Source organism: Protobothrops mucrosquamatus, unplaced genomic scaffold (genome assembly GCF_001527695.2).
Source record: "Protobothrops mucrosquamatus isolate PMUCROS unplaced genomic scaffold, P.Mucros_1.0 scaffold25, whole genome shotgun sequence".
Lineage (NCBI taxonomy): Eukaryota > Metazoa > Chordata > Lepidosauria > Squamata > Viperidae > Protobothrops > Protobothrops mucrosquamatus.
The window spans coordinates 311,229-321,781 of NW_015386410.1; the positions used below are offsets into that span (position 1 = coordinate 311,229).

The following is a 10,553-nucleotide window of genomic DNA, read 5'->3' on the forward strand; positions in this document are numbered from 1 at the left end:
TTGTCTATTAGTGTAGCCCCTATTGTTTGTCTATTAGTGTAGCCCCTATGCCTTCACTATAGTTACCTTCTTGCTTTTCTCTCCTATCCACAAGATAGGTGAAGATGATTGCTTTTGCACTGACAGTTTGCCCAGAACAGGTGAAAGGAAGGCAGTTATTTGGATGATCGAACATACCCGATTCCACATAATCTATGGCTATATACACTCACTGGGAGTGGGTTTCCACTCAGAAACGGAGATCAATGTGACTTACTCCCAGACAAACGGTACTAGATGAGTGCCAGCTTCAACAATAAATCTGAAGCGAAGTTTTAACTATGATCTTCTTTCTAGAATCTAGGGCACCATCGATAGTTCCCCACTTCTTAAAGGCAGCAGCACGTCAAGAATATTTAAATTAACTACTGTATAGCCAGCTTTGTATAATTGTATTGTGCTGTATTGTATTGTAGTCTGTCTGTCTGTCTGTCTGCCTATCTATATACTCATACACGAACACACACGCATGTACTGTACTGCATATTCCTTCACGTGCGCCGCCAATCAGCTCAGTTCAAAAACTACGTTTTTCTTGACTTCCTGATAAAGAGGACTTTAGAACGCGGCGTCTCCACACGGCTGCGCGTGGAACCCCGAAGAAGCGACGCCATTGGCCGAAGGGAAAGGATTACTGTTCATCAAGAGTCAGATCATCGGCCAGTGGCTGTTCTGAAGGCGTGGCGGTGAGAGATTCCGCTTTTGATTGGCTAGCAGTTCGCAGTGGCCCTAGAGCGCCTGCAAAGGTGAGTGTCCCTTGAAGTCGTGGCTGAAATCTGAGCAAAGTAAGGCAATTTACATGGCATCTAACCCTTTGGGACAGGCGCTTTGCATTGGTGACTGTGGATGGTGTGTTGCAGCCTGAACTGACTGCGGAGAGAACTATCAGCTGTTTCCTAGTTCTTTTGTTGCAGCCTTATTAAGCACATTGGGGGGGGGGGGAGCGGATCCTATTTAAGTACTGTAGTTAAATCCTAGTCGGGTTTTCAGTTCCCAGAAGAAGAAATAAGCGAGTTCTGATTTTTTTATGATTATGTGCCACCATGTTGGTGTCAACACTTAGCAGATACAAAGATAAATTTTCTCAGTCATGATTTATCTCTAACTTTGGGTTTTAGATCTCCCAATCCTTCCCCCCAAGTCCTGTTGTTCTGCCTCATATTTGGTGGAGGGAATGAAGAAGGGATATTCCTGGGAGGAATGAACGAAGAACAGGGGGAGTATATGCCAAGTGTATCTGTTCCCAACAGGATCACTCAAAGTGTGAAGGTTATTCCAGCTGTCCACTAAAACAAGCAGGTGTCTACTGTATGTTGGGCAGCAGCAATATAGGAAGATGCTGGAAACAGATTTATCACTTTAGTGACAATGGCAAGGGCAGCAATTTATACTGCACAGGAAAAGGCAGAGTTAAAAACCATTCCTGTATTTTTACCAAGAAAACTCATGGATAGAATATATAAAACGGTTGACAATATAATGCCAGATAGCATATAAGCGTTGCTTGAGCAGGGTCCGCAAGATTGTCTGGGACACTACACATCCTCTTCACAACCTGTTTTCCTTGCTACCTTCTGGGAGGAGGCTCCGTGGTATCCGAAGCAGAACATCCAGATTCAGTCACAGTTTTGTTCCATACAGTATTAACCTTGTGAACTCTAAAGCTTCCTCCTTCTGTTATGTATTCAAGATGGACAGTGATTAATATTTATATGTTACTTATGTGTAAGGGTGTAGGTCTATACATATGTTGTTTATAGTACATTTAAATATGTGTTATGTATGTGTACGCTTTGAGAGCAAGCAACTAAATTTCATTTTTAATGTGTGCCATTGTGCCCACAGTAAAAAAAAATGACAATCTGGGTGCTCGGAAGACATAATCTTTGGTCCTGATGACCAACCCAGATTGGATCCTGCAACATTTTCCTGGGATATGTTTATTTACCTTCATTCGTCTGTTAACATGCATTAGCAAAAATATGGAAAACTTCAGAAAATCTGAAATGGAGCAATTATGGGACTTGAAGTCCAAATTATGAGATATTTACATGAGAATCAGTATGATGGAGCAGTTCAAGTGCTGAACTAGGAGCATAGAAACTTTAAGCATAGAAACTGACCAGTGACTTTGGGCGAATTATTCTCTCTCTCAGCACTAGACTGGGAAATTAAAAAAAATTATTTACCAATCCATACTAGACCGGTGAGGCTGCTTATGATCTATAACTGTCAGGTGAGGAACTTTTAATCCTATGCTAGGTTGATTTGAGCTAATACAGGTAGTCCTCAACTTACTGAGCCCAAAATTTATGTTGCTAAGTGAGAAATTTTTAAGTGAGTTTTGTCCCATTTTATGACTTCTCTTGCCACATTTGTTAAGTGAATCACTGCAGTTATTCAATTAGTAACCCGGTTGTTAAGTGAATCTGGTTTCCCCATTGACTTTGCCTATCAGAAGCTTGCAAAAGATGATCCTATGATCCCGGGACACTGCAACTGTCACAAATATGAGTCAGTTGTCAAGCATCTGAATGTAAATCATGTGACCATCAGGATGCAGCAATGGTCATAAGTGTGAAAAATGGTCATAAGTCACTTTTTTCAATGCCGTTGTAACTTCAAACAAGTCACTAAGCGAATTGAGGTAAGTCAAGGACAACCTGTAATCACTGTGAAGTTGGCAAGAATTATTTTGGAGTTCAGCAGCCTAAAAATATTTTTTTATTAGATGTATTTGCCCATTTCATTTCAAGGCAGCTCTGGGAGGCTTACAGCATTAAAAGCATTAAAACCATAAAAGATAAACATTTCTAAAATCACAATCGGGCTCTTACGGAAGGTCAGGAGGGTGGGAGCTGATCTCACCTCAGGAAGTAAGATGTTCCAAAAGGCAGGAGCCACAGCAGAGAAGGCCCTTCTCCTAGACTCTGCCAGTTGAAATTCCTTGACTGATGGGGACCACAACAGGCCTCCTCTGTCAGCGCAGGTGGGATGGGCCAGTCCCATTGGGGTGAGATGGTTCCTCAAATAAATGATTCCTCAAGGCCCACGCCATACAGGGCGTTAAAGGTAGTAACCAACATCTTGAGCTGCTAGTGAATATATGGTGAATGAATAAATAAATATAATACTCAATATAATTCTTACAATAATATGTAAATAATCAGAGTTCAGTTGATTTTGTACAACTACATTTGGATCTAACCCATTATGTACACAACTCTTTACATATACAGTCGTATAGTCTTTGTTGAAGTTATAAAAATAAATTGTAGTGTTTTAAAACAAGAAAAATATATTTAAAAGGAAACTTTCAGGATCTTCTAATATTTCAATCTGGTCTCAGCTTGGAAATGTCCCTGGCACGGCTTGGAAAAGTGGTTCCCAAATCAAGCATCTTGTTCCTGTGTGACATGCAAGAGAAATTCCGCCCCAACATCAGCTACTTCCCTCAGATTGTGTCTGTGGCAGCTCGGATGCTGAAGGTAAACACTGGAGGGTAAGGACAAAGAAGTTTGACATGATCTAGAGCAGCGGTTCTCAACCTGTGGGTCGCGACCCCTTTGGGGGTCAAATGACCCTTTCACAGGGGTCGCCTAAGACACGGGTCGGCAACCCGCTGGGGCGGCGGCCAGTGGGGGCATTGCACCCCGGGAAGCCGAGCTGGCCACATGTCTCTCCAGGTCGGGCCGGGCGGAAGTCCCAGCTGGGGCAGTGGCCAGCGGGGGCATCGCACCCCGGGAAGCCGAGCTGGCCACGTCTCCCCGGGCTGGGTGGCAGTCCCGGCTGGGGTGGCAGCCAGCAGGGGCATCGCTCCCTGGGAAGCCGAGCCAGCCACATGTTTCCCCAAGTTGGGCGGGGCAGCAGTCATGGCTGGGACGGCAGCCGGCGGGGGCATCGCCCCCTGGGAAGCCGAGCTGGCCACGTGTCTCCCCAGGCTGGGCCAGGTGGCAGTCCCGGCTGGGGCGGAGGCGGCATTGCTCCCTGGGAAGCTGAGCCGGCCACGTGTCTCCGGCTGAGCGAGGCCGGAGAGGTGGCGGCGACCGGGCAGCCGCGGCAATTCACTGTCCTCCCGCTGTTGCCTGGCTGCCGCGGGGCTCTCTGCCGCCCAGCCCCACCTCGGCCCCATCGGTGGCGCCTTGTCATCAGTGGCGCCGGCGCCCTCGGTGCTGCAGGAGAAGACCTTGGGCTGCAAGGGCGGCGGGGCCGGCGGCGGTCGGGACCCCCCTCGTCCCCGCGGCATAGGACACCCCCCCTCAGATTTTAATCAAAGCCTGGTAACATGACTTCATGGCCCTGCTATGGCCAGGATATTGCAAGAGGGCCTGCTGATCTTGACTGATGGCACATGACTCTGGGATGGGAATGAAAAGCCTGAGACTTTCACTGTGAGTAAAGCTATGTGAAGATCTAGCAAATCCTCAAAATAACAATGGTCTTCTGCATTGCCACTACACAAGTACTTCTGGGGATGCTCCCTCCATCAGAGGGCCTTCATAAAACACGGGCCATTAAGGCAAGGCTAAGGTGTCTTGTGCAATTTCTTAGATGGACACCAGGGGTCAGCATAAAATCAGCGTCTGAAAAGCTCGCCTCTCCATCCAATTTGGGAGTCCAGCTTGTTTTCACCCTACCTATCCCCAAGGCCCTGTTCTGTCTCCCACCAGGTTGCTGAAGCTCTTGAAATCCGCACTGTGGTCACTGAGCAATACCCCAAAGGTTTGGGTCCAACAGTACCGGAGCTGGGAGCTGAAGAATTGCCCAAATACACCAAAACGTGCTTCAGCATGCTTATCCCAGAGGTGGAAAAAGAGATGGAATCTGTTCCCAACTTGAAATCCGTACTTCTCTGTGGGATCGAGACACAGGCTTGCATCATGGTATGAGATCAGGAAACTGGCTTTTTGGGGTAAGGCACCAGAACTGGTGCCAGGGTAGACAGACTACCTATGCAGCTTTTATCAGTGTACCAATAGAAGAGAATATTTGTAGCTCACAGTTGAACTGTGAGGTTCTTGATGCTCTCTGAGCTTGGTTTCATCAACGTTCAGCAGAAAGGCAGTAAACTCAGCTCCCCTCCTATTTGTGCTGCACGGAACCCAACTGCATATGTATATAGTTGGTTAAGGTCTTGGAGTAAAACATGGGAGGTTCAAGTTTAAACCACCTTCAGCTTTCAAGGGTTTGAACTAGTTTCACTAGGCCATTGTTCTTTACAAGGTCCTGGGAATCTGCAGGAACTTGCTCCTCTTGTCAAAAATAAGAGATAAAGGATCATGCTGCAAACTCTGTCCCAGGACATGGCTTTAATCATTGTTCCCCACCTCCTGTGGACCCAGCTGCAAAGGGCTATTGTACAATTAAAAGGAAGAGAGATTCCTATCTAAATCACATTGTATTCCTGGAGGAAAAAGTGGGTTGGAAGCTTAATAGACCAATAAATAGAAGGTTTATAGCAGTGATGGCGAACCTTTTAGAGATCGAGTGCCCAAACTGCAACCCAAAACCCACTTATGCATCGTCAGGTGCCGGGTGGGTGTGGCCCATTGGCTGGGTATGGCCAATTGGGTGGGCGTGGCTGCAGTGGTAATGGCAGACTAGGTGGGACTAAAAAGTTCAATCAATCAATTCCAACTTTGCAAGATCTTTTTTTTTCCTGCGAGAAGTTGAAATTGACTGATTGATTGCACACGGCGGTGGAGGCCTAAAGTGAAAAGGTTTTATAGAACCCAGCTGAAGGCCTAGGACTGGGGCGACGGCACGCGTGCCCACAGAGAGGGCTCTGAGTGCCGCCTCTGGCACCCGTGCCATAGGTTCGCCACCACTGGTTTATAGAGACCAGGAATATCACCCTTGTTCAAATAAGCCAGTAGCTTTTTTTATAGAACATGCTAAATCGAGTTTACTGAATTAATTATCGCTGCTGGATTCACCAAAGGAGTAAACTGTAACCCATGCTTATAAGCTATCCTGTCTTGGTTCATACAATGTACAGGTTGTTGTCAACTTACAACCATTCATTTAATGACCATTCAAAATTAGTGCTGAAAAAAGTGACTTGCAACTGGTCCTTGCACTTTCACCCATTGCACTCTCCTTGCAGTAACGTGACCAAAATTTGGGTGCTTGGAATCAGCATATATTTATGACAGTTCTGGTGTCCCAGGGTCATGTGATCACCATTTTTGAACTTCCCAGCCAGCTTCTGACAAAGTCAATGGTGGAGTTTTGGATTCACTTAATAACTGCAGTGACTTGCTTAACAGCCATGGCAAAACATTGTGAAATTGAGCATAACTCATTTAATGACGTCTTCAGCAGCGAAAGTGCCAGTCCCAATTGTGGTCCTAAGTCAAGGACTACTTGTAGACAAACCAACAGAAGAGAAAATACGTAGCTAAGGGATGCACTATTAGGTTCTTGGTGTTCTTTGAGCTTGGTTGTTTCTTTGCATAGGTTTCATTCACTTAAAAACAAACCATATTTTGATCTCGTGTGCTGAGTATACTCAGCCATGTAATATGACTTCTTTGGTTTTGACACATAAGTGGCTAGATCAGGGGTAGGCAACCTTGGCTCTTTTATGACTCGTGGACTTCAACTCCCAGAATTCCTGAGCCAGCATGCCTGGCTCAGGAATTCTGGGAGTTGAAGTCCACGAATCATAAAAGAGCCAAGGTTGCCTACCCCTCGGCTAGATTCACACACCATGCAAATTTATTCAGCACACCATGGCTAAGTAAACTATGCTTGCATGTGTTGTTTGAAACCAGCATTTAAGTGCCAGAGTAAAATTGGGAAGGCATCCATTTCTTCCTATCTTTGAATCTTTAATCGATGTAGCTGACCTGGCAGTTTCAAATTCCGAGGAGCCTGGGAAGGGGTAAAACAAAGCACTTTTTTTCTTAAGCTAAAAAAAGGGGGCCCAAATAATGTACAGGTAGTCCTCGACTTACAACCATTAGTTCAGCAACCATTCGCAGTTACAACAGCATTGAAAACAGTGGTTTATAGCTGGTCCTTGCATCCTTCCCAGCTGGCTTCTGATAAGCAAAGTCAATGGGGAAAACCAGATTTGCTTAAAAACTATGTGATTCACTTAATAACTGCAGTAATTCACTTAACCATGACAAAAGTAAAATAGGGTACAACTCAGTTAACTGTCTTGCTTAGCAATGGAAATTCTGGTCTGAATTGTAGTTGTTAAGTCGAGGATTACCTAGTATAGAACTTAGAAATAGGCATGAAGCTAATTTGCTCCTATGAATTAAAGGAGAAGCAGCAAAGCTGCTTTATATGTAGGTAGCCAGTTTACCACCAGTGGGTGTATTCACGGTGGGAATGAGGACCCACCATACGCATCTCCACAACACATGTTGGTACTAAACATCTCCACATTTCTCCGCCCAGAGGGCCTGCTGGGAAATGGTTGAAGAACTGAAAGAGTTGCAAAACCCTGGGAGTGGCAGAGTTCTGAAGAGTGCCACCACAGGAATGATTGCTCTCTCATTGAAACTGAAGGCGGTTTCTTTTGATTTTTTTTTTTTTTGATCCAGAGTACTGCCTTGGATGTCATGGAGCGAGGTCTGGACGTTCACATCGTGGTGGATGCTTGCTCTTCCCGCAGGTGATCAGTGGGACAGATGGGGAGAAGAGTCCAGCATCACCCCTTCCATTTTCTTCATATCTTTTATTGGGTACTTTTCTTTCTGTCTTCCTTTCTTAGCCAGGTGGACAGGATCATAGCTCTGTCCAGACTGCGTCAGAGCGGGGCTTTCCTTACCACTAGTGAGGGACTTATCCTGCAGCTCGTCCGGGATGCAGCTCACCCGCGTTTCCGAGAGGTAATTCTCTAAATTTCTTTGCACATATCCAAGTTGCCAGCTTCATTCACCTGCTTCATTTGGCCAGTGCCTCTCTATAAATGGCCCCCTAGTGAAGCAGTGGGGTTTAATCAGCTCAGTGTGAAACAGTCCCACTGATGTCAGAAACAGCCACCTTTGGTGGTATCCCAGCCACCTTTACAGAAGTAAGCATGTTTCTTTTTTGATAATACAATAAAACTACAAAACCCATAGTTTCTTGATCGGGATCAGCAATATCATGAGCAGATAATGGGAAGAAAACATATCCTTCTCATACGTTACTCTATTGTGTCTTATCTCCTCATGTGGTCACGGGCATAAAGGAGGAGAATGTTGTAACTTGTTACCAGAATCCCTAGAGAAGCCCTGCTATGGGGCCACTCTAGGCCCTCGTCTCTATTTATTTTATTTATTTATTTTTTATTATTTATTTTATTTATTAAATTTATATACCGCCCTATCTCCCTTACGGGACTCAGGGCGGTGAACAGGCGATACTAAAAACCACAATAATAAATAAATAGTTTCTGTGTTAAAATCAAATTAAATATCAGGCCTGTTCTAAAAACACCCCATACAAAACCCCCACTAAAACATAATCAAACTATGCCAGGCCGGCCGCACGGAATAGATGGGCGTTCAGGGCTCGGCGAAAAAGGCGCAGGTCCGCAACTGTACGTAGGTCGGGGGGTAGGTCATTCCAGAGGGCAGGAGCTGCCACAGAGAAGGCTCTCCCCCTGGGGGTCGCCAGCCGGCATTGTCTGGCCGACGGCACTCTAAGGAGGCCCTCTCTGTGGGAGCGGACTGGTCGAAGGGAGGTGTTTGGTAGGAGGCGGTNCAATAGTCCAGGCGGGAAACAACGAGGGCTTGAGTGACTGTGCGTAGGGCGTCCCGATCCAGAAAGGGGCGCAACTGGCGTATCAGGCGAGCCTGATGAAAAGCCCCCCTGGCCACGGCCGTCACATGATCGTCTAAAGACAGCCGAGCATCCAGGAGGACGCCCAGGTTGCGGGCCCTCTCCGCGGGGGCTAATGACTTATTTAGCTGTAAGGCAATATGGTTGACCAAATGAGGCCACCTGATCAAAGCAAATCTGAATCTGAACAAACCAGTTCTGTGTCTCTGCCCAAGGAAATGTGGTCTAGCAGAATTAAACCAACCTTTGCCTGGGAGCACATTTTTGGAGAAAATAAGAACTATACTCATCTTTCAATAGAGGATTAGGCCACTTTCCAGAAACTGGATAGCACTAGGACTGAAACTATCAGACTTATTTTAAATTAATAGTATATCCCTTCAGTCACAATGAACATTAAAGTTTTGGTGAGAATTTCTGGTCAGACTTCTGGGGAAATCCATGTTTGTGCATCTTGTGAATTTCTGCTGCCTTTAAAGAAAGCAGGTCAGATAGCTTCTGGATGATTCTCCAGCTGTTGTCTCCCCCTCTTTCTTTTTCAGATTCAGAAATTGATTATGGATCCTGCCCCTGACAGTGGCCTTCTGCCCCTCATAAAAGTGCCAAATCCCCTTTTCAGTTAGCTTAGCTGCTCCAAGGATGATAATCTTCCTTTAAAGCACCTTCAGCCATTTCATCTGATGTCCTTGTCCTTCTGAATGGGAAGAAGCAAAATCAAGATTCTTCAAGTTGACTTTAAAGAGGAAGATGATGAATTATAAACCTAGCTGAAAAGCTGCATCAGACCCGTGATCTTTCTATAGTTATTCTATAGTTATGGTTGAAAGACGACACTGGTAACATTTTGACCTGGTCTTTTTCTATTAAGAAACATCAGTTCTGCCTCCTCAGCTCATAATGTGAATCTTGGCAATGTGTACAAATATATATTTAATTTGCACATTTTACTGTGACAGTTCTCTTGTGAGGGTGTATAAATAATATCTGGAATTGTTTACACTTTATGTCTATGGAGATTCTCAGTCATCCAGGTCATGGTTGTCCCAAAGATGCTTTTTCAAAAGGAAACTGGACTTGATTTTTCTTTGAAGATGTTTCGCTTCTCATCCAAGAAGCTTCTTCAGTTTTGACTGCCGAACAATCTTGGATGAGAAGCGAAATGTCTTCAAGGAAAAATCAAGTCCAGTTTCCTTTTGAAAAAGCACCTTTGGGTTTTACACTTTAGTGCAGATTTAGGAAACAAGTGGGAAAGTAAGCAGATGCTGGGTTCATACGTAATGCCTGTTGCTTTTTTGAATAAACTACAGTTTTGAAGCGGTTTTAGTTAACTGCATTTAACTGAGTTCACATAAAATGTAATCTAAACATGATTCAAGTCTGATGTGAGTCCAGTTTACTTCTATTGACAGAAAGACAAGTAGCTGTGCACAGGAAAGGAGGAATTTGTACAGGTAATCATACAATCTGAAAAAGTCCTCCCTTTTCCTACTTACATAACTTTTAGGTCTGCTCACAATCATGAGCATGTGGGTTAAGAACAGATCCTCACAATTCCATGTTGGCCATTTTTCATGCCCTGTACAACACAGTGAAATGTGTATTTTGAGGCCCTAACAATTGCCAAATGTTCAATAAGCTCCAGCTGTATTTAAAAAAAAGCTTACTACTTCATATGGAGAAATTAATAAGTTATGAAGTTTCTCTTCATTTCCTGAGAAATTTCAATTGCT

General features: G+C 44.7%; 1 protein-coding gene across 1 annotated transcript; it reads left to right on the forward strand.

Annotated features, from left to right (window-relative positions):
* Window positions 1–767: 767 nt before the first annotated feature.
* On the forward strand, window positions 768–9,608 carry ISOC2 (isochorismatase domain containing 2). Its single transcript, XM_015810946.1, has 6 exons — window positions 768–785; window positions 3,389–3,527; window positions 4,710–4,922; window positions 7,599–7,669; window positions 7,769–7,886; window positions 9,366–9,608. Exons 2-6 carry the CDS (start codon window positions 3,396–3,398, stop codon window positions 9,444–9,446), a joined length of 615 nt encoding a protein of 204 aa, XP_015666432.1. The 5' UTR covers window positions 768–785; window positions 3,389–3,395; the 3' UTR covers window positions 9,447–9,608.
* Window positions 9,609–10,553: the final 945 nt, after the last annotated feature.